This window comes from Pundamilia nyererei, unplaced genomic scaffold (assembly GCF_000239375.1).
Source record: "Pundamilia nyererei isolate P.nyererei 1_Seehausen unplaced genomic scaffold, PunNye1.0 scaffold00061, whole genome shotgun sequence".
Lineage (NCBI taxonomy): Eukaryota > Metazoa > Chordata > Actinopteri > Cichliformes > Cichlidae > Pundamilia > Pundamilia nyererei.
In genome coordinates this window covers 166,384-191,366 of record NW_005187462.1, presented here as the reverse complement: position 1 = coordinate 191,366, position 24,983 = coordinate 166,384, and the positions used below count along the sequence as shown (strand labels likewise).

At 41.4% G+C, this 24,983-nt stretch overlaps 1 protein-coding gene across 1 annotated transcript; it reads left to right on the top strand.

The window, feature by feature from the left end:
• On the top strand, positions 1-24,789 carry LOC102202001 (ankyrin repeat domain-containing protein 13C). Its single transcript, XM_005734903.1, has 13 exons — positions 1-702; positions 2,313-2,354; positions 8,841-8,945; positions 14,297-14,382; positions 16,146-16,191; positions 17,090-17,156; positions 18,426-18,570; positions 19,002-19,133; positions 20,013-20,174; positions 23,134-23,213; positions 23,400-23,498; positions 23,683-23,783; positions 23,900-24,789. Exons 1-13 carry the CDS (start codon positions 312-314, stop codon positions 24,028-24,030), a joined length of 1,587 nt encoding a protein of 528 aa, XP_005734960.1. The 5' UTR covers positions 1-311; the 3' UTR covers positions 24,031-24,789.
• The last annotated feature ends 194 nt before the right edge of the window (positions 24,790-24,983 follow it).

The window sequence follows — 24,983 nt, the reverse complement described above, 5'->3', positions numbered from 1 at the left end:
GATATCAGCCGAAGCGTTCGTACTAGTCAACTGGAGCCGCTTATGTTGTACTGCAGCCGTCGACAGTTTGGGGCGGTAGGAGGAGAGTGGACTGTTTGTTTTCATAAGAGACCGGCAGGAGGGGGGTGCTACTTTTTCGTCCTCGAGCAAACTGTGGTTTTTGTGTGTCCGTGGGAGAAGTAAGTGTTTTCATGTTGTGCAGTTTCCAGTGTTTGCGCGAAGACTTCCAACTGGCGAATCGCATCAGTTCGCCCGGAGGGTCATCGTCAGCGACGACACCCTCTGCTCCGTCAGCGTCGACCGTTTAGAAAATGACCGGAGAGAAGGTCCGCTCCCTGCGCAAGGACCACAGGCCGAGCAAAGACGAGGACTTACTGGAGCCCGACGAAGAGGCTGCGACCGGGACGTTTACAGCCTCCAGGACGAACAACAAGAGCAGAGCGAGTAAAATCTTCAGCAACCACAAGTTAATTAAGTCTTCATCCACACAACAACAACAACAACAGCAGCAGAACCAACAGTCGCAGATTAATGCTAACACCAACACACTGTCAACAGCCGATGTTATCGATGACAACAACAAAAACCCCATTATCCGAACTGGGCAGGACTTTCCGGTGCACGAATGTGTATTTAAGGGAGATGTCCGACGACTGTCTTCGCTCATACGGACGCAGAATATCGCCCAGAAAGACGTCCATGGTGAGTTTAACAACTGCTCATCTCAGCTGCCCTTAAAAAGCCCACAATGAACTGCCAATTTCAAGGTCCAGTGAAGCTTAGTTTTAGCTAATAGGCCATCGTTCTCCGGCAGCATTAGATGTAGGCGAGGTTTCTTCTTGCCAAGGCCCAGATAACTGATGTCCAAATTGAGGAGCAGTTTAATGTCAATACCCTGTAATTTCTTCAAATTCACTTCTTTCAAGCCTGCATAAGGAAAGGTCCCAGCGGCCTTTCAGTCCACATTTCAAATTTATCACATATTCCTTGTGACACGAGTCATCTTTAAACACTGGATGATAAGTTGGTTCAGGGCCCTTTGGCTAACGCATCAAGGCGTGTTGTGCGAAACTTTGGGATTCCCAGACTTGACTGCAATTCATCTGCAAGGCAAAGTCTGTTCAGATAACGCCACATTTTCCAAATCAACGCATTCTTAACTGACAGATCTACAGCGAAGGGTAGTTCCGGTTCGCATGTAAAGAAAAAAGGATGGGCTGTGCTTACTGTCAGCTCTGGAATGTGTTCCGTCCTCAAAACACTGACATGCTGTAATGAAACAACGTAGCAGAAGGGGAGGGCATTTACTCTGGTGATGCTGAAGAATCTGAACTTGTTAAGCCTTTTTGCCTTCTCGGTTGATGGTTACCTGGGCTCAGTATCTTGAATTCGTGGCTTTATTCCCATAAATTTTTAGCTTCTAGTGGATATAAGTTGAAGCTGGACCATCAAATCACTGAAGTAAGGCAGGCTTTGTTTGATATGTTTATTAACACTATTATATTTCATCCATTCACTTTGCTGTTTTGTTATGATTTTTTTCCAGAAAACTTGTTGCTTAAAGAAATACCTTTTAAACAATTGTTTTCCACTTGCTTGTGGGAGGGAGGAAATAGTCCCAGTGAATCCAGACAATACTTTCGTAACACTGCGTTGTTGACGAGTTAAAATGCAGCTTGTTTACAGATTAAACTTCATCTACGTCAGCTGACTTTGGATTGGTGCTTTAAAAATATCAGTGGTTTATTTGAAACTGTCTACAGTGGTGGCTGTAAGTGAACTCAGACCTCATATACACAGAAAACAAATCTTTCAGCGTCCCTTGTGATTTTTAGCTGAACCCCAGCTTTGGCACATTTCCCCATATTTCCCCCACGTTGTTTTTGGATGCGTGCCTACCTCCGTCTTCCTCTGTAAGGGAGAGCCTGAAGGAGCTGGTCCTACAGTTTGGCCAGATAGTAGGTAGAGGCTTTTGCACACCTGCCACAAATATCATTTCTCTCTTGAATGATTACCATGTAACACATACATTGTGTCTGTTAGCAGGCCATGTTCCTGCCTCTGAAATGTAGCTTGCTTTGTGGTGCAGTTGGGTAGTAATCAGTGGTATTGCCATCATGGTAGGAGAAGGCACAGTGAGCACAGACTTACCATATCATTTGGAGTTTAGCAAAGGCTGCCTCCCAGATTAAACATCTAATTCACTCCAGCTGTGACAGCCCTAAAGGCAAAATGCTCTTCGAAGTCTCTCGCTTGTTTTTGTTATTCTTAAATGCAGTACACAAATTCTGTTTTTTTTCCCCTTTCTTCAGGAAACACACCGCTGCATCTTGCTGTCATGATGGGACATAAAGGTGAGTAGTGTTGAAACATTCACCTCCACGTGCTTTATTTTGGTTTCTCTCCTTGTCTCCGTCTCCGTGGCTTTTTAAACACGCCTCTCTGTAGGCCCGTACATCTTTTGTTTGTGTGTGTTTCAGTTTATTTCCCTCCCTTTGTGTGTGCATTTGCCAGGCTAAGCACCACCAGACATTTGTCACAGATCACCACATAGATCCCAGAAGGCAAGATGCTCATGCATGAATAAAGAGGTTGTGTTAATGGATTTTCTCCTGGTCAAAATCACGATGGAACAAGAGACCTTTCCTTCTTTATCTGTTAAGAGCGAGTTTTCTTTTCTCCCCAACTTTATAGATTCACAAAGGATTATCAGATCATATTTAATCAGTGAGTACTGGATAATAGTGCAAGAATTAGGCCCCTCTCAGTAGTTAAAGTCTCATTCTGATTGATGTAACACTGCTGGCTCGAAAGACTTTAACTTTGAAGCTGGCACAGGAGGTAATTAGTTGAGATAAGCGATGTAATTTTCAGTGCCTATAATATTTGCTTAGTCTGTTATTTTTAGTTACCTGCCAGTGTCTCTCACCAAAGAGGTTACTTTGGTTTTGTGATCGGTTCGAATTGGCTTGTGAAAAAGAGGTGAACGTGTTTCAGAGGCTACAACAATGTGTATTTTCTCAGAATGTTGAACATATAACAAATTGCACATTAGTGAGATCTGGGCATCTTAGAATAACTGTGAGTTAAGAGTATATAATGAATATGTCATGATGTATCAAGGCAATGTAGGAATCTTACATGAGTTTGTTTTTAGAATGAATTGCTCTGGCTGGACTGAAAGCATCCACATAAAACATTAAAACGCTGTCCCTTCGAGACTCAATTGCTGCATTTTAATATGACAAGGAAACATCAGAATATGCTTCTGAAAAATTTATTCAGCCTTTTTTGCAGTCAGCTCCTGATCAACCATTCAGGCATAGGGTTACCCGTGCTGCACATTGTCATTTGTGGTGTTTGTCACTGAAGCACGGGTTTCGATTGATTTCACATTCGCACAGCTCAATTTCTGTCAGTGTGATGGCTCTGCCACTACCTACTGGTAATTCAGATAGCAGAGTACCGAAGTGTTGTCATGGACGGGACGCCATGGAATTGATTTTGCTAATGAGGTTGCCTGTCTCTTGCCTGAGCTGCTGCCTGGTCCTCTAGGGATGCTCAGGCCAGACGGGCTGAAGGCTACAGCATGAGATCACAGCCTGGGTGTGGCTGGCCTGTTGGGATGCAGAGGACAAGGCTCTCTTTGTTTCTGGCTTTTCTGCATATATATCCACCATTGTGGTAATGACAGTTGTGCATATCAGCAGTCTACTGTCTGATCGTTTGCATGACCGGAATGGTTGCACAGGTGAAATATCTAACGTAAAAGACGAAGAAAATCCAAAGCAGAGCATAATGCAGTCCTGAAAGCTGACGTCATTGTCAGAGGAGTAAGACAGTTTGTCTGGATTCTGCTTCCTGTCATGTGCCTGGAAAGAAAACTCTTTCTTTTTTGTTTCTTTCTTTTTTTGTTTCATTTGTCTAATGGGTGTGAATGAAAGATAAAATGGTGAGATTCTAAAAATGGCTTTGAAAGATACAGTTCCAGTGAGTGTTTGACATTAGTGGGCCACCCTGGCTGGAAAAAAAATACTCTAAAGTGGCACACACATGCTCATTTTAAGATTTTGATTAAAATAGTGCATTTGAGTCAAACAGGAAAAGAAAATTTCCTGTTTGACTCAAATCCACAATTGCAAATGTTGCTGAGTATGTAAATAATGGTTAAAAAAAAAAAAGAAGCCAGATCAACATTTAAAATGTACTCAGACTTAGTCAAAACTGTAGGGTGAAGGTAGGGAGCTTTAACAGCAATCAGATCCTGTCGACAGAAGCCCCATCTGCAGCCAGTGCACAGCAAGTAGCATTAGATAAGTGCTTTACATCACCATCCTGCTCCCTCACTCATGAGTTGAATGCGACTCAAGCAGGACGTCTGTGCAGCAGATGCACGTGCAATCAGCCCAGCAGCCCACAAGGAGTTTTCCTTTATCAGTGCTCACACAAGTGCATATTAGATCAAACAAGACAGCAAATGGTGGCTAATAACAAGCAGCCTAAATGTCATTTTATCCAGTTAGCTAACTTTGTTTATATTTAAAACACTAAATACACACACAGCAATACATTATAGCCATTTTGTATAGAAGCTATGCTGCCCAAATTGGGACAAGTGATCCCAAATTTGTCATGATTTGATCATGGTTATATAAAATTCAATTTCATTTTATTTATATAGCGCCAAATTACCACAGCAGTAACCTCAAGATGCTCTTATATTCCAAGGTAGAGACTGTAATACACAGAAAACAACCTCTTTTAAGCAAGTACTTGGCAACAGTGGGAAGAAGAAACGGGAAGAACCCTCCAGCAGAACCAGTAGGTTGGGAGTGATGGGAGGAAGGCAGGACAAAAACACACTGTGGAATGGATCCAGTGGAAGAGATAAACAATAACTAAGGATGAAATGCAAAATGGTGTGTGTAAGCTCATAGTGAGTGAAGAAGAAACAGCCATCATGGAAAGCCCACAGCACCCTAGGCCTATTGCAGCATAACTAAGGGAGGATTCAGGGTCAACTGATCCAGTCCTAACTCTATGCTTTATCAAAAAAGGAAAGTTTTAAGCCTAATCTTAAAAGTAGAGAAAGTTTCTGTCTTTAATCCAAACTGGGAGATGCTTCCACAGGAGAGGCTGTAGCTTAGGGGAGATAGCAGGTCATCTGCTAATCGGAAGGTTGGTGGTTTGATCCTTGGCTGCATACCAAATATCCTTGGACAAGATACTAACTCCGATGCATTAATCGGAGTGTGAATATTTGTGAATGTTAGAAAGCACTTACATAGAAAAAGCATAGAATAAAAGTGCTTGTATGAGTGGGTGAATGAGGTAAGTTGCATAAAGCGCTTTGTGTGCTCAGAGTTTACCATTTGAGAGGGGCCTGCTTTTAAATATCCTAGGAACCACCAACCAAATAAACTAGCAGTCTTTGAGCAAAGTGGATGATTGGGTGGGTATGGTGCTGTGAGGTTTTTAAGATAGGATGGGGCCTGATTATTCAAGACCTTGTATCTTGTGAGAAGGGTTTTAAATTTGATTCTGGATTTAAGAGGGAGCCTATGAAGAGAAGTATGGGTCAAATATCCTCTCTCTTTCTAGTCTGCTGCAGCATTTTGGATCAATTGCAGGCTTTTCGGAGAGTTTCTGGACACTCTGATAAAAATGAATTCGGAAGTGAAAATTCTTGAATGATGGACAGAAAACAAAGCATAACTGATTTATTTGAGTAATTTAGTTAAACTACTTCTGATAACTAAATACTAATCAAAACATTATTGTAAAATTTAATTTGTTAGGAATCTTGTGGAAAAATCTGATGTTCAGGTCACAGAATTATCAGGTAAGATACTTTTGGAGAGAGCCAAAGGAAATAAAAAAGGGGTGGGTGTGTCTGTCTGTGTCCTTGACTCTGTAGTGACCAGTGAAAGATAAAACAGTATCCGTTTGTCTCCACCTGAGCACCATGTCCATGATAATGTGTAAATCGACTAAAAAGGTCCTGCATGTTACTTTGTTACGATAAGAAAACAGAACTCTCGGCTGTTCCAAAAGTTTGACTTGTTACTCATTCCTGAGAGAAATGCAAGTCTTTGATATCTCTGAAAGCGCCTCTGTGGATGTAGCTGCCATGTTGCTGTGTGTGTCTTTCTGAGAAAATGTTTGATGGTTGATTATGAAACTGTCCTTGAAACCAAATGGTGGCGTGCCACACACAGGCACATGCCACCTTCATCCTGACCTGCTTTTAAACCGATCCTCATTTGCTGCTGTTTGAAGCCATTTCATTTACAGCCATGGCTCAATATCATAGCTCAGTCTTTACTTAACTGTTGGTAACAACTTGAATGCGTCACAAATGCTATTATTTCATCAATAAGAGCAAACAGGAGACGAGTGCTTGAAACAGGAATTACAAATGTTTGCCTGGATGTTCAAGTTTAAACAAACACTTTAGTCAGTGGAATAGCCACGTGTCTTTGCTGTTAGTCACATTTGATACAAAAAGCCTTCATTATCTCAACATGATGTAGCTACAATTGTGCTGTGATGTCCCGCTTACCTCACAGGTAATGGAAATGTATCAGAGTCGATCTTCGAATAGCAACTGTTTGTAATTTTTATCTTAAAGTGCGAGGCGATTAACTTAGTTTCTGCATTTAATTCACATCATAAACAACTGACATAGAACTCAAGTGTTGTGTGCCTTTAAAACAAAAGTGTATCCATGATGCCGCACTATACACTGCTTATTGCATCTGAAACACAAAACTCAGACCAGAAGCTTGAAGGTGTGGGGCTCAGGACACACGGCCTGGCTGTTCTCCTCGTGGTTATATAATGCATGTCTGCTAAATGTTGTCGTTATCATTACACAATCGTTGGATTTAGCAGAGGGATATATAGGTCAGAGCCTTGAGGAAATGCAAAGCTTACATCAGAAAGCATGCTCTTGTCCGTTTGTTTGCCTGTGTTGCCTCCATATCAACTTCTGTTATCAGCGACTGAGTCCCGGAGCTGGGTGACAGTTTGAACTAACATGTAAAGACTGGGCTTTGCTGTAATGTTGCATTATTCATTCACTTTTCAGCTATCTTCCTGTTACCAATGCAGCTATTTTAATTAATTCAAGCATGCGATATGAACTGTATTAGTCAATCTTTTTGAAGTGGTCAGCTTTTGGACAGCATTCGGCATCAAGCAGAAATTTACCAAGAAAATCCATTAAAGCCAGTAATGAGCCAAGTCTTTGAAACTCTGCATCACTGGTGTGACCATAATGACTTCCCAGCGCCGCGTCTCTGTTCATCTCGATTTTCTTTGCCATGCTCCCATCTTGATGTCTGCTGTACTATACACAACTGGTGTTACTGTTAATTGCTTATGAGGAGAATGTAGCCTAACTGTTTGAACTGGTTGATGTCACATCTTGCCCTTTTTATTTCTGTAACTACACTCCTGGGAGAGACGTGCTTCTCTTTGTTGTGTGGTTAATGCGTCTAATAAGGAAGAGTTTCAGATTGTATTGCCCTCCGTCATTAAGACTTTGTGTTACCCTCTTTCTCATTAATGAAACATGGGGAGTATGTATATGGTGCATGTGGTTTTGTGATGTATTTGATAGCTGTTATTATCTATGCAAAAAAAACAAGTCAGGAGGATTTGAATGAGTTCACGTGATACACCCATGACTAAAAAGACCGGTCGAGCAAATGTAACTTCTGGCTCCAACAAGCAAAGGCCCCACATATGCACTCAGCAGCGGACCATTAGCACTTAGCCCCTGCTTAGCATTTGTAGGACTGTGACTTTTCGGGCCAGTGCTGGGACAGAGCTGTACAGATGCCAACATTATAATGAGTGATGTCACAACAAAACTGACAGCTGAGCCGGAACAACAGGCTTCAGTTGTGGCTGGCTATAGTTTGTTGACACGCTGCCCGGAGAGCGGAGGGATTTTATGCTGCACTTACTGCTGATCTCACCATAGAAAAGAGACGAAGCTCTTTGGCTGTTTTCCAGGTGTTAGAATTCAAGCACCGCTCGGAGGGTGACTACATAGTACCAAGGGATGTCTTTTCCTTTAGCTCAAAATTTAGTTCGTTAATTTAAAGCAATGCAGGACAAAAAAAAAGAAAAAGGAAAGATTCCAGGTCTTGCATAATTGTAGGTCCCATATGGCTTTTTGGTTAAAGTTCTATACACAAACTAGCCCTCTGGACACCCTGGAAACATTGTGAGAAATGTGCTCTATGTAACCGAGTAGTCAGTTTGAAGTAAACACATCAGATAAAACTTGCAGAGCAGGAGAAGTAAAGCTGTTTAACTTTGCATCTCATTTTTGTTTGGTTCCTCTGTGGTTTGAAAATCGAACACATGACTAGAGCTGGACGCAGGGTTTTTCTTCTGTGTATTAAGCTGTCACCATAAAAAATATCAATGTAGTTTTTAAAAAAAAAAGTTTTTATTGTTTTGTTTTCAGCATATATTGTATTATGTGTTTGCTTCATATTAATAGGATGTAAAATGAAGATACATAAAAAAACAACATACCCCAAAGCACCTTTTGCTTCTGTGTATTTTTATTATTAGTTACTGGAACATTAATTTCCTAATATCTATGACTATGAAGTTTGGGTGCTGTCACATTTTCAGACTATTTCTGGTCAGGAAATCATCCTTCAGCCCGTTGTCAAGTCAAGATGCCAAACTGAAATCTATTAGGTCTGTGGTACTGCTAGTGAGTTGTGTGTTAGGCACATTCCTGGTGGCTTTTTGGGTTTTCAGTTTGTCCTTCTGTTTGTCTTTTGGTGTTTAGTGATTAACTGTCCTCCTTGCAGAGTGTGCCCATCTGCTGCTGGCCCACAATGCACCAGTGAAGGTGAAGAACGCTCAGGGATGGAGCCCCCTCGCCGAGGCCATTAGCTACGGAGACCGACAGATGAGTAAGTATCTCTGACTCGCTGAGTAGCTGGCTTTGCTCAATAAAACACTCACGCAGAGGTTTGAAACTGATGTTGGTCAGTGAACTCGTTTACTAAAGCGAGGCATCAGGCCTGCACCAGTGGGAGAAGGCGAGAGAGAGAAGTTTTCATCAACAGATACAAATCAACAAACGGCTCTGCACATTCTTCCACGCGGCCGCCTCGCAGTGAGGCCACCACACCGGCCTGGCTCTTTTGTCCCTCAGAGGGGGGCATTCCTCAAGGCCTCTGGCTTTTGTATTCCAGTGAAAAGCAATTCATTAGATATTTCCCTCAGTCCTGATAGGCTGATTATGCTCAAGCCCATATCACACGTGTTTTTGTCCCACGTTTCATAATGGCCCAAAAGTTTGTTTTGACACAGTGAGAATGTTTTGTATTATTTCACTGTCACGAGTACCTGTGGCACTGTACAAAAAGTCACGTTAGATTTTTTGTAATGACTGAGGGAGAATGGATTGAACGACAGCTGTTACAGTTTTGCTAGTAGTGCTCTGCTAGTGAGAATTTCACCTGCAATCTATTTAGAGCTTTTGATGCCAGAAACAGGAAGGCTTGAGGTTTGTTCACTGTGGTGGGGTCTGTAGCTGTGGTGAATGCATTAAAACTATTTTACAACCCTTCACTACTGCTACAGAACTACCAGGTTAGGTGTTGATTGGCCCACTTCATTCTCAGCTATTGGAACATCTCAAGTACAGCATTCGGATTTTACATATAAGTTAATAAGTTCCAGTTAAAAAATGACTTTGCTAACCTAGTACATATTGATACATGAATGAAAGAGCTTGCTCTTTCATTCATGTATCCACAGCCACTTCGCACCAATGTTACGTCATAAACGGAAGCAGCTTTAAGTTCCTCCATCGACTGCTTCCTCTAATGAACTGACTCAAAGTATGTGGGTTGACTGAAACCTCTAATGAACTCTAATGACATTTCATCTTACAGCTGGCAGGTTTCTTGTGCAGGTGACCATGCAGGTACATGTTGCAGTAAGGTTTTAAAGAAAGGTGTAGCTCTCTATTCTCTGCTCAACATTCATTTCCCCCGTACACGTGCAGCGAGGCTTTAGGCCAACTCTCTATAGAACGGCACTCAGGGAAACACAAAACTCGGCAAGATTTTAAACTCCTGGGTCAGGTCAGCGTGCTGATCACCTGAATTAACTGACAGGCTCGGAGAGCCGAGAGAGACTTCAGCTTCTTTCACGCTGAATCAAAAACATGTAGGCACAGAGGACTGTTTAACTCTGCCTGCCTGAGGTCTTTTAATGCTAATCCAAGAGTGCAGGGCATTGGCCACTGCTGTGACAGCTACAAAAAGCTGACTCCACACACAATAAAAAATATATATTAAAAAATTCCCACTTGGAATGTGATATCTAAAACTTTACTTGGCTGTCATGATGATATAGAGGAGAAAGGTGCTGAAGGGAACTTATAATTTCTTTTCTCTGTACAGTGCAATAAATGTTTTTCACAGGCTTAGCAAAGCTCTGTTCAGTGTGAGCTGACTCAGCGTTTGTCAGGACTTGGAGAAGGAAGTGGAGACCTGGGAGCTTTTGTTTGTTTTGCAGTGAGGCAAACATCAAGGTCTGGATAGTGCTGAGAACAGGATAACATTTTGTTTCTGAAATCTGGTTTTTAGTAGTTTTTCACAGGTTGTATTACATAAATTCTTTCTTTTCTAAGGAAACATTTGGTTGAATGTGATTAATTGTTCTTTTTAGTTGAAGAAGTGACAAATTACTATTGACGTCTGTTGTGCGGTTGTTGCGACACAGTGCGTTTGTTACCCGGGTGTGTGGCTTTCCGTTTGAACGAGGAGACAAAATGTGGCTCAGAAATAGTTTTTGTCATGTGTTTGGTTCAGAAAGAGCTATTTCAGTCCTCGCTCGCCTCTGCCACACAGCTGTGTTGTCAGCTTCAGGGACTTGTTCAAAGAGTTTCAGTCATATTATTGTATGTGAGGCAGGGAGCTGCTTTTTCATGTGGGTGTCAGGCAGTAATGGTCTCACTAGCCTGAATAAACAACCAGACTTGGCAAGAAAAGTTTAAGTTGAAGAAGTTTGGCTTAAGAAGATCCTTTTCTCTTTCTGTGTCTTTGTAATAAGCTTGAGTTTAGATTTTTCTCACATGTTTTCTTCCTGTATTCAAAATTTATAGAGCTATTAGGAGTCACTTATAAATATCCACGATTAAGGCATTAGAATAGATTAGAATTAGAATAACTCATGATTCATCAAGTCATACATACACAAGATCACTTCATAATAGAATTAGTGCCAACAATCAGCAGCATTCATACATACAGAATAGAAATGCATCACAGCGTCTTATTTTTCTGTATACTAATTGCTTTTGGCTGAAATAATCCCTGACTATTAAATCACCCTGAGGGCACAAGTTCAACATCAAATAATCACTAACTGGCTTTCTTGTAGATAGAATCATCGTTATCCATAAAATTCATCTTCTTATCAGTATATGTTGCAGTATATGCTATTAATGTTATGGTGTTATATGTTGTAGTGCATGTGTGAATCAAAACAAGGCAGCATTCAGTAACAAATGAGGAGATTTATATTACTCCTCCAACCTGTGCAGAAGAGTCAGGGTTAGAATTCCTGTAAAAGTAAAGACACCAACAACACTATCACCAGCATATTTGAACATTTTCAGTTGGATAGATTTTTATTTCTGAATATTATTATCTTGATTGACTGACTGAATGATATTTTACATTTTGCTTTTTCGGGTGATATGTGTGGCATTAGAAGGAAGAAAAGTTGTTTTTTGTTTTTTTTATTAAGGCCATAGCAAAGCAAACGGATTCTTAAATGTTATTTTCTTATTTATTAATTATAAGCTGCCATAGTTTTATTTTAGCTTGTAACTAGTGAATTTTTCTACATTTATTTGTAAACAAAGGTTTGTTTATAGCCTCACTGTAACCTCACTGACAAATTAATGTAGAGCAAAATTATTGTGCATATAAAAATATGACAGCACAGGCTGCAGGGATAAAGAACAACGGAGTTCTGTTTCAGCTTGTAATTATTTGTTATGTCTAAAAATTACATTTTCCTGATATGATTCAGAGCGTTTAAATGAAACTAAATTGAATCAAGCTCCCTGCATGTGATATGTCATCTTCAGTTAACTCGGCCGTTTGAGTTAGCTTGCAAAATTTGTCGACCTCGGCGAGTTTTCGCATCCATTTAATATTCTGGCCTGTGTCATTTTGAACTTTTCCCACATTCTTGGAGACCTGCCAGCAGCAGCCCTCCACCTGCGTATCTTGTTAAATAGTTGCCCTTTGTGGTAATGTAAAAGCAAGTTTTTTGTCTTGACTCTGTCTCTTTTTATTAGTGTGGAGGTGAAACTGCTGAGATCACTCGACTAATTAGTGCCAGCAAAGTGCCCCGATCAGTATCTCGGTGAATTAGTGCCAGCGTGGAGAGTCAGTTGGGTTTAGTGTTGAAACGGCCCGCATTGGTTTCTCAGTCTGTGTTGGCTGGGTGGTCTGTGACCAGATGGTGAGATTTTACTCCCTTCCTTGTCCTGCTGCGAGGCGGTGAGGATCAGGAGGAGCCCCATCCAGAGCTTGTCTACACTCATTAGGCAGCCAGGCCACAAAGACACCCTCATCCTGTAGTTGTGTCTGTGCCGGCTGGCGCATGTGCGTTCCTGTGCTCTCATTTGGCCTAGTTTTACCGTTGAGTCCTCTGCCCCTCTGTGCTGCTGCACGGGGAGCACCAGTTAGACAATATGAACAACATGTTTGTGTATGTTGACTCGTGGTATGTGGACATGGAGGAGGGCACAGGAGATGGTCAGGCTGATGACTATGCCATATGGGCACTGCTGCTTTTAGTCCTATTAAAATGTAGGACGGGCGGGTTCTCAGTGGCCAAACATATCCCCCCCTTTTTTTTCATAACTGCTTCCATGACTTAATCACTGGAATAGTTGTTGTCATTTATTCCCTTCATGGCTTCGGCAAAAGCACCACAGTTATGTTAGTGAGCAACTGATGCTCCCACTCCCTAATAAGCATCACATAACATCTAAATAGTTGTTGTAAATTTGCGTGGAACTGTTTTCTTTTGCACAAGTCTCCTGCAGCCAGTGCTGCAGAACGCTTGTTAATGTGATCCATCATGGCTAAAAGCCCCCTGTGAGCGTTCCTCTCCCCTAGTTCGTTAAGGAGGTTAAAGGAGTTGCTCATTAACAGGCAGCTCTGTATCTGCCATTGCTGCTCCCTTTGAACTTCCTGGAACGGTTTGATCCCTGCAGGCTATGCATCAGGGTTGGTTGGATGATGCTGGGAGTGCCCCATTTGGCTCCAGGAAGCTGGTAAATCTCAGTAAAAATTGCTGTAGCCTGTAGCACTATTTTTTTTCATTGTTGACATGATTCGCTTAGAGAAACCGTTAAGCACACAGTATTTCCTGTACGTTTAAAAACGTCTTGCCCTAAACTTTAACCTTACCAATATTGCAGGTCTGCCCTTTGCTGTGCAGCATAAAAACAGATGGTATGATATTTTTGGGCATGAAAGAAGCACAGTATCTGTCATTCTGATCACCACCTGTAATTTTAAATAAAACTGACGATGTTCTGCAAGGCACTCAGATTGTGGGAAATCTTGAAAGATGCCCATATGGAAGTGAAGCCCAGTACCCTTAATTTTAGAAATGTTCAAGTAATCATGATTAACCTCCTAGGACCTGGCGTCCACATATGTGGACATCACATTTTGGGTTATTTAGACCAAAATACTCAATTTTGCTCTACAAGGGCCTGATATCCACTTACGAGGACATTATACTGCTACTGTTACTCAAAATTGTAAACGAATATGCTCATATGTGGCTCTTATTTTTCTTAAAAACAAAAATAAATAAATAAAAAAATCTGGCAATTTTTCGTTTTTACATTCATCGGGCCCCAATGTGACCAAATTTCAAAGAGAAATTAAAAATGCATGCCGTGGAAGAGCTCGGGTTAAGGACAGCCTGTCTTTCAGGGAGTGTGGAGCAAATGGTCAGATTTGCCAAAACATGGTTGTTAAACTTTTTTTTTTTTTTTTTTTAACATGGTTGATCAACTCACAGTAGAATATTTATTACGTTTAGCAGTGGGATCGGATCCAGTAAAACAGGGTTATAAAAAATATTCATGGCAAAAAATAATGTGCCATCCAATAACCTTAAATGAAACTTTGATATGTTTTTGTATAGAAAAAGCTGGTGTGTCACTTTTTTTCTCTTCTGTTTTTCTGCTCATCTTTCCGTGCGCTCTCAGTCACAGCGCTGCTGAGGAAGCTGAAGCAGCAGTCCAGGGAGAGCGTGGAGGACAAGAGGCCCAAACTGCTGAAAGCCCTCAAAGAGGTAACGTAGTCCTAAAGTCCTGCTAGAAGCCAGTTTTGCCACTCTGCACCCAGCTTTGGCTGCCTCTTTTTGTTTTATTTTGTTTTTTGTTTTTTGGCCGCTATTTTGAAGCCTCTGCCCTGAACGAACTGAGTTGGAGCCGTAACTTTATTTTAAATGCTCAATGGACTATTAAAAAAATACATTTGCTCAAATTAAGTTTTAAAAAGTCTTTTTACCTTCAAGTTATACTTCTACAGCTTCATAATGGCTAATTCCAGAGTGCTGACACCATCGATGACTCTCACCGGAGCACTAATGTCATGCTAATTAATTCAGTAAACCAATAAAACCAGCCCTTTTTTTATTGTAACAAATAGATATGCCTGCCACTACACAGATGAAATTGCAGTGAGTCTCTGCTTTGCATTTGTGTCGGTTAAACCACAGGATTTTTCGAGTACCATTTCTCTCTTTTATAATGTCTCTGATAGTCCTTGCTGCTCCTGACCCTTTGATGGGATATCTTGTTTTATGGTCATCAGATCTTTTTACCTGTCAGAGTGCTCTCATTCAATTCTGTCCTGTTTCTTTTCCTTTCACTGGGATCTATTCTGCAAGCACAGCCTTAGCACACCTCATTCAGGTTTGTCATTCACAAATTACTGTCATTGCAATGAGCCAGGAAGGACGCATACACACAAATTATCAGATGGTGCGAGTAGAAGATCTTGATGCTCTTGTGACCGCGTGGTATGACATCATATGTACAAACTGTAAACATGTAACTAGTCACAGACATGTTGATCAGGGTGAAATGATCCCTTTAGCTTTGTTGGTCTCTTGTGCCTTTTTATATCACTTTTAAATACATTCTGTAAATGTTTAGACATAGACAGACTGGCATACATGTTTATCAGAGTAAGAACCTTTTTCAATGTTGCTGTGGTGTTATTGCTAAACATGAAGTTATGTAGCCAAACTGTAGGCGTTAATCATTTAGAGATTTTGGCCTCGAGGTCAGCTGTGCAGTAATGCTGAGGAAATCAAGAACAGGACACGAGCAAATAAAACTCTGCGTTTTATCGTGTTTAAAGAGGTTATATGACTTCACCTGACCTTCCTCCCTCACTGTCAAAGTCTCGAGTACTTGACAGACCTCGAAGGCTGTATTTTCCCTGAAATGATGAGACTGGCGATTTTCTTGTGTCATCATCTCTCTGAGATTATAAAGCTCTGGGAAGTGATGATCCTCGGCCAGCCTGACATCATTGCTGACGTGTGGATTGAGACCACCGATCGTAGCGGTGATCCAAGCCTTACAAGATAATTAGACTGTACTGAGGTGGGGTTTGCTATGTAACGAAGCAGAGGCTCAGTTATACTTTCATGTAAAGTGAAACGCTGGCGTGCTACTTTTATAATCTCATTAAATAAAACCAAATATGGTGTCCAAGTCTGTGGTTTAATAAATTTTTCTGTTGCATAGAGCTCGCTATGTCACTATTGTTACAGTGGGTGAATTGTTCTGTCATTATCAAAACCATCGTCCTCGTGGTGTAACTCAGTAGGAGTACTATTTATTTTTGAGTATTCTTAATTATTTATTTATTTTCAATCTGGTGGCTGTGAGGCACAGAGAGGGTAGGGAAGTTGGAGAGTGTTGAGAGACAGACTCTGACATTGTGGGTTTCCGGCCTTTTCATCAGATCTGTGGAATAATAATCAGCAGTAGAAACACGTAGCCTTGCTCCTTATTGATTTTTCTTTATCTGTGTTCACAGCTCGGAGACTTTTACTTGGAGCTTCACTGGGACTTCCAAAGTTGGGGTGAGTCAAGTTTCTCTGTCTGCTCTCCTTTGACAGTTTCTCAGATTTGATCCACTGTGGAAATGAATCACATGTCATCGTTCTGAAAAACGAACACTAAGGAATCTCAGGGAGAAGAACAGACTTAGTGTTCACGTGGTTACGGATGGATTACCGTGTATCATGAGGGACGTTGAGTGACGTCAAGCTGAAAATGACAGTGCCTGTTTGAAATGAGCCAATACGCCTTCCTTTAAAATGGATGTCTCACCTTTAATGATCTAATACATGTACTCAAAGATTCATCAGGTAAAACATAACAGCGGACCTCACAGATGGAGCACGGTGTGTGGCGATAGACGAAATGCCTTCACTAGAGCTCAAGCATCAGCATTAGCTTAGCTTGCAGACCAAACCCAGGACTGTAGGCCTGGGCTGATTTCTGTGTACTCAGTGTGTCTTTGTGAATTATTGACAAGGTGAATAGGGTTATGTAATACACATGTGATGGTAACAAAATGTAAAATGGTTACATAAGGATATATTTTTGCCAGTTGAGATGGCGTAATAGTGAAAGTTATATTTTTAAGGTTTGTGTGCTCGGAGAACAACACAGACTTGTATCAGATGCACATCTTGCTTATTGACTGGTCTTTATTTTCTGTTGTTGTTTTTGTTAATGCGCAACTATTCTTCTGTACTTTGGAGCAGCAAGTAGAGTATCATGCCTTCAGTTACTTAATACGATAGGGACTGTGAGTTATTAAATATTTAGCTGTTGAACTACTTCTGGTATGTGGCACTCTAGTTTCCAGGTTTATATGCCACCAAAGCTTTGAAATCTGCAGTTTTTTTCCTCAAATGTTCTTTCTAAATTTAGACGTTTTACACACCCTTACTGTATCTTTTCATGTTGCAGTGCCTTTGCTCTCCAGAATCCTGCCTTCAGATGCCTGCAAGATCTACAAACAAGGCATCAACATCAGGCAAGTCCTGTCAACAAATGTTCATTTAAATAGCATTCTGACATTTCAAAACTCAGTCACTTCTCAAGCTGCCTGTTAGAGTAAACCAGAAGATGCAAGCCCTGCCATATTAAACATTTCCCAGAGAAAGCCTGCTCTTCGTGCACTTTGTTGCTGGTTTATTTGTAACTGCTGCTGTACACAGCATCCTCTCGTCTTTCTTTTCTCTACTTCCAGTTTCTCAGTTTTGTTAACTAGAGTGTGAAATCAGCGCCTGCAGTATGAGCAGTACGAGGAAGCGGAACAGCGATCCCTCTGTGCGCACAACTCTTCCTTCTGTTTCGCTTTAAATCACAGTCTCATAGATGAAGCTACTGTACAGTCTACTGTGCTGAGTAGCTCACTTACAAAGAGCATCAGCAGAAATTCATCACACCCTGACACATGCTGACACAGTCTCAACAGTGAATCTACAGTAGGAATATATGCCGCTGTGCTCCAGCGCCTTTCAGGCAAAAATCTGACGCTATGCAGGCTTGAGGGCTGGCTTCCACATTTACAGCATATGCACATAGATTTTCATACATATATGACAAATCCTGCCACCCCTTTATCACGCACGTAAACCTATGCCTCTATGTTTGGGTTTATATCAGCACAGTCTATTTGAGGATTGAATTGAGTTTGTAAAAGTGTGTGTGTGTGTGTGTGTGTGTGTGTGTGTGTGTGTGTGTGTGTGTGTGTGCGCGTGTGTGTGTGCGTCTTCACTCTTCCTTATGAGGTAACCTTGATGTGGAGCTTGTCATTATTCTGTGAAACCGCTCCTGGCTGTCTAATTTGGTATTCAAAATGCCCTCTTATTATGCCAGAGTTGTAGGGAGAAAAAGGGAGAGCGAGAGACGGAGCGGGTGAAAGGAAAAAAACTGTCACAGCAAGTTCATTTACATACCAGCTCCACGGTGTGTCAGGCCTATCGTACCTACCCGTAGCACCTACCGCTTTGTGCGCATTCTTCTCAAGCAGATCACTTATTCTCTTTGCCGTCACGCTTTATTTCAGGACTACCCACTCTGACAACACAAAGAAAATTTTGAAAAGTGCTGTTGGACTCCCGTGGCAGTGATTACCATACACATTGTCTCCGACCTTTCAAAAGTGTAACATCGAGCACAGTTTTGTCTTCGCTCACAGTTTTGACACCGTTTTGCTGCTGGCCTGAAAAGTTAACTTGAGCTCACAATAATTCTGACTTTTGTCTCCTCTGTGTATGTTCACGATGTGTTTATGCAGACTGGATACAACCCTGATAGACTTCACTGACATGAAATGCCAGCGGGGTGACCTCAGTTTCATCTTTAATGGCAATGCTATTCCCTCAGAGTCTTTTGTTGTGCTGGATAATGAACAGAAAGTCTACCAGCGGATACACCATGAGGTGTGTGAAACCCTTGGGGCCCTTTAATTTGTGATGTCTGTTAAGAACAAAGCAGCATATTTAAAGTTTTGTCATTGACTTGAAAAATGCAGGTTTGTGATTCTACAGTCAAGACAACTAAATCTAAAGTTGTTTAGTTGTGTTTAAGTAAATTATATAACAGTGTCCCTACATATTTTGGTATTTCTTATGTCTAGCAGGAATATTTGACCTGATGACAGCACTAGACCAAAGGTCAGGGCATCTAAATGTTAACAGATGTAACCCTCTGGGAAACTACAACAGTTCAACATCTTGTGCAAACACTTCAGAAAGAGTTGGAGGAACCGACTGACATCATTGTTTCCAACACTAGGATGTGGCTGTTCAGTGTTCACTATGCATGATGCATAATGATGTGCTATATTTATTTATTTATTGTACACTTTAAGGAGTCGGAGATGGAAACAGAAGAAGAAGTGGATATTCTGATGAGCAGCGACGTGTACTCCGCCACACTGTCCACCAAATCCATCACGTTCTCTAGGGCGCAGACTGGTTGGCTGTTCAGGGAAGACAAGACGGTGGGTGTCATTTGTCAGCTTTTAGAAACTCTGCTCTGACTGTGGACCTTCAGGGATTTTTAAAAGTTTAAGACAATAACGACTGTAGTCAACTTTTGAACCCAGTTCTTGTACTTTATAACTCAGTTGACTGGGAAAGCTGGTGAAATTAAACTTTACTTATGGTTTCACAGATATATCGGTGTGTAACGTGACATTGATTGCAATATCTCATTTTTAGGTTGTGTTTTTTTTGTTTTGTTTTTGACTGTTTTCTTTAAAAAAACCGGACCTGAAAAGAACATCAGCAGCCTTTAGACCGGATCTGAAGCCTGATCGATATGAGATTTTAATACCATGTATTTGATGATCATCAGATATATGGACGGATACCAAAACCTTTTTTTTTCTTCCAGACACATGAAACATAAACAGATTTTGCTAATGTTGTTAAGTGTGTGTATTTATGAGTCCTTACTATGAGAATAAGACGATGGCCTTGTTTTGCTGACGGGGAAATTTGAGCAGTGTTCGGTGGTAAACTATTCAGTGTTAATTCATAACAAAGGTGTTTTTCTTCTTTAGCTTCATCGTTTTTATTTATTGGCAATTTCAAATTCCAGTGCCAACATATCATATTTCCTGTTGTAACCCCCACACCAGGAAGGAAAGGCAGTAAATACATCAGAGAGGCAGTGATGACCCCAGGAAGGGAGCTCAGGTGACAGGATCGGGGTTCAAAACAACACAGACAAATCTGGCAGTGTGGAGTTAGTGACTGAAATATGACAGTATTGCTTTTTGCCCTCTCAATCCTTTGTCCTTTTGACTTCTGTTTGAAAGGGAAATTGGTCAGTCTGTGGCAGGGGGGAACTTATCTAACTGTTTATTAATCTCCAGGAGCGCGTGGGAAACTTTCTGGCCGATTTCTACTCTGTGAACGGCCTGGTGCTCGAGTCCAGGAAGAGGAGAGAGCATCTGAGCGAGGAGGACATCTTGAGGAACAAAGCCATCATGGAGAGTCTGAGCAAAGGAGGGAACCTCATAGAGCAGAACTTTGAGGTGAGCATCACTGACATGAATAAAGATTTATGTGTCTTTGTTTGATAACTTCACAAACCAAAAAAACAAAAACAGTCTTCCTGTGGCTATGCCTATTTTATGTGCAGTTGAAGTCCTGTTTTGAAGCTTTAACTTTAGCATTATAGCATCACATGTCGATTCTTTAGAGCCAACCTTCAGCATATTTAGACGAGAGGTTGGATTGATAAGTTATGAGCTATGGCCAAAAAGCTTCTTAGCTATCTGCATCCATATTATTAGGCACAGAGTTATGGAGTGCTATGCAACATTCCAGTTCAAGTTTATTTATATTGCAGCAGCACACAATAACAGTCATCAAATGAACTAGTGTCCTGCTAGAATCCAGCAGACTTCTTGGACAGACTGTAAAGTTAACCGCACATCAAGCCAAAGTACACAAGCACTACAATCATAGTCGGGAGGTCCAGTTCAGTGACTTGAATTTGGAGACATGAAGTCTAGCAGACAGCTACCAGCTACAGCTGCCTGTAACGGCATCCAGGCGTCCTTCAAAGTGGTCGTGCTCCCAATAATTCAAACTTTAGGTCCTGATCAGATTTAAATAGGTGAGTTAAGTACATTTTAACAAAGACCTCTCGCTTATGAAAAGGGAAGTGGAGACCAAAGGTTTGTGGTAGTAAACTGAAGTTAGGTGCTTAACATCTGAATCTGTGAAGGGTGACTCTGTTTGGGCCAGGAAATGCAGTTTTTATCACTAAACGTTTGTCACCATACTTCTTTTAACCTTTTTTATTTCTACAGGGAGATACAGTGCTGCAGGTTTGATGGGCACTGAAATGTACTTAAGTTACATTTCTCCTCTAGTTCATTTCCCCACAGGTTCTCATTCAGCAGTGAAGTTAAAGTCGTTAAATTTGTGTTGCAGTTTTTTTTCTTTAACTTGGGTCAGTTTGTTCTAACATGAATCCTCGAGTGCACCTGTACACCTCCAGCACTTTGTCGATAAACATTGTCTTTACTTATACCTGCAGCGTAACCACCAGTCCAATCCTGAAACTGTCCTGTCCCGCTGGAACATTGGGGTAGGACACGAGCCTCTCAGACAAAATAAACCTCACAGTACTCCTCACCCCCGTGTCCATACAAAGATAAATCCTACAGAAACAGACCCTGTCGAGCCACTTTGTATGGTTTATTGAAAAATTCCTGACTGGATCCCCACTGATGTTCCTTTTGATGTTTTTATTTGTTTGAAGACAGAATGAACAAATGCCCCCTGAGCCACTCTGCATGGATTCAAATTCTACCACTGCCCCCCAGTGGTGAAAGCTACTAAGCTGTTCATCGCTCACCCACCATCCCCTCACTATAGTATGTTCGAGAGGAAGCCGTAAACACAACCACTCTGTGAACATAAAGCCTCTCGACACACAATGGACGCTCACAGCTTTTTGTTCTGTTTTTGACCGTCCTGTGTTCTGTGTTGGGCTTTGTTTCATCAAAGTGTTCTCTGTTGTCTGTCAGAACTTGGTGCTGATGTGAATTGGTGCCTGCTCTTGTTTAAAGTGGGGGGAAACAGTTTGAAGGGATATCATTTTTTGTTTTAGTTTTGATGTGAAAATAGTCTCGCCTCCACACCTGTGGAAAATGATACATGGGAAGTGGATGAGATAAGCAGCTGCTGTGACGCAACGCTGTTTACTACAGCAGGAGAGAACAAGTCAGTCTGTGGACGCAGGCAGAGCGTGGGAGGCTTTGGAATAGAGCTGGACACTATTGATCGCACGGATGAAAGCTAACCCCCCCCCCCGGTGCCGTGGAATGATGGGGGAGCAGGTCTGGCATGCCAGCAGATCAAGGTCTCCACAGCCTGTGTGTACTCTGTCCTCATCACAACAATGTGCCAGGCCTGGTACACAGTGTGAGAGAGGACACAATAAGGCTGCACACCTTATGTCAGCCATCTCTTGGCACAGAGGTGTCTCGTCATCCAGAACCTGTTTTCAGATTCTTCTTCCCTAGTTGTCGTACTCAACCACAGCTTACAAAACAGAGATCGGCTGGTTTAATAGTGATTTAAAAACAATCTGAACTCTGGCAGAGCAGGGAGCTAATATTTAGGAATAGCAGACTGTCAAAGCACCTCGTAGTTCAGAGTCATCCAGAACAGATCGTCCAATCTTAACATGAACTGACACCGAAGAAGAACATTAAATCAAGAAGGCCAAGCGCCAAACGTTTTCCAATTTTTTGTTTTTAAAAAATAAATTATTTCTTTTGAAGAAAGTTGTCTTTGATCCTTCGTTGCTCGTGGTAAAAATGATCTGGTGAATGAATCTGATTCGGCAGCGTTACAGCTGAATTTCAACAAAGCTTAACATTTGAAGGCTGTTTACTGTGCAGCTCCTGTTTATTCAGTTATGATCACTGGTTCACACAGTTGTTATCAACCATGAACAATAACATAGAATCTAATTTCAAGGCCGGCACAACAGCATCAACAGCTCTCCTTCTTCTTCTTCTCTGTGACCGTTTGTGACGCTCACCCGCTGAACTAACTAAAGATTTAACATCACTGAATCAGGACTTTCTAGATTAAGTTTGGTCGATTCCCGCTTTTAGTAATTACTGATTTAGCTTTAATACTATGCTAACATTTAGCTTATTATATAAAGTTACTTTGCTGTTGTTGGATGGCTGTTAATTATGTCAGCATAAAAGTATACTGCTTAGTGATGCGCTGGGGCCCTCTAGTGGCATGTGCCGTGTATGTCATTGCAGGGAAAAATTAAAGGTGTGTAGGTAAACACTAATGTTGATATAAAAGTAATGACAAAAAACATCTGTATGTCACAACTTAGATCAGTTTTAACATTTTTTTTTTGTTAGTTTCACTCACTGTTTTTAAGTGTGACCTTTCAGTATTTTACACTTTAGCCTAACCATGACCTTTTTTAATCTCTTTTCTGACTTTTAGCCGGCAAGAAGGCAATCTCTAACCCCCCCGTCACCCAACACTATATCCTGGGAAGAATACATCACGGCTGACAATGGAAAGTAGGTGTCTGAAGTGTTTGGGAATAAATAAAGCAGGAATCTCTACGTGTGCCAAATGCAATATTCACATAGGTTGATGTTTTAGTTACTGGAAGAACACTGGTAGTTTTCCATGTCTGCATTAATGAGCTGTGAGCTCTTCCTGACTGAACTGCCTTCATCGTGGGATAAAATTTTCTGTCTCAGAGCTCCTCATCTAGGAAGAGAGCTGGTGTGCAAGGAGAGCAAGAAAAACTTCAAAGCCACAATAGCCATGAGTCAAGTCTTCCCTCTGAGCATCGAATCGTAAGTCTTCATTTAAGCTGCCCTCCAGATGGTTATTAAAAAGCAGGCAGCATCATTTTCTATTGGTATTTTCAGGCTTGTTTAGTGGGGATAAAGGGGGAAATTATTCATTCATTGAGACCTAAATGCTTTAGTAAAATAGACTTTGTTTTTGTTTGTTGATTTGGGTTCTCGTGTCCCTCAGGTTACTGAATGTTCTGGAAGTGATTGCACCCTTCAAGCACTTTAATAAACTCAGGGAGTTTGTTCAGATGAAGCTCCCCCCTGGCTTTCCCGTCAAGCTCGGTAAGCAGAGTTTTATCTGGTGTTGCAAACAGTAGTCTGCTGATTGATGTTCATGACTTTTTCGTGTGATGTGTTCTTCATGTCATCCATATAATTGTGCTCTCGGCTCCCCGCAGACATCCCCGTGTTTCCTACGATCACGGCCACGGTGACGTTTCAGGAGTTTCGCTACGATGAGTTTGATGAATCCATTTTTAGCATTCCCAATGATTATAAAGAAGACCCTAGCCGCTTCCCCGACCTTTAACCTCACACACTGGACACTGAACCGCAAACAAGCAACGAGGCAACATTATGCTACAGAGGGTACTTTTTGAATTTAAGAAACAAAACAAAAAACATGAGGAATAAAAACTGTGTTTTGCGACTACCCCTCGCCCGCCCCGACTCTGAATACAGACGGCGACCAGACAGCCTAACACACCTAAATTTAAATCGGAGGTAGCGGGTTGTTCGACATCTCCTCGTGTCGCAGGTTTGAACTTTACCTTTTAGATTTGATTCGATGCAGCGTCCGAGGCAGGAAGCGCAGGTGACTGTGAGAATCTCATCAGTGAAGGGGCATTGGAGTTAATATGAGAAACAACACAGCAGGTGAATTTTCTGTATATTCAGTACGAGTACGAAAAACAGCAGCTCAGCTGATGCTTTGTATTTAAGTATGTAAGTAATGTTCATAAAGGGACTGTTTTAAACTGATGTGTAGTTAAAGCACTGAGTGACTGTGAGAGACGCTGGAGAGGAATTCCACTTGAAATTGATTTTGAGATCAATTTCTCACTTTTCAAAACACTCGTGAAAAATCATCAGCCTTTTTTTTTTTTAATATTTTATGATCTTACATGTATTAAATTACATATCATAATTTATGTCCTAATCTATGTTACAGGCCTGTGTAAGAACTCTATTAAAGAACACACTAGACTATTCCTATTTAATGATTAAGGATGAAATGTAAATGTCCAAAGGGGTCGAATTATTACTAAAAAAGTGTTACTTAAAAAAACAAATAAAAAATAAATATAGGTGCGGTGACTCCCAAGCTAGGCGAGTGGCTCCAGCAGATCCCGGGAATAACATCGGAGATCTCTGTCCAGAAGAGTGCAGTCCTGGGAACAAGCTAAGATACTGCGCAGGACTCTCAAGCTCCCAGGCCTCTGGTAGAGGACCCGAGCTTGAAGGATAAACCGCCTGCAGGGG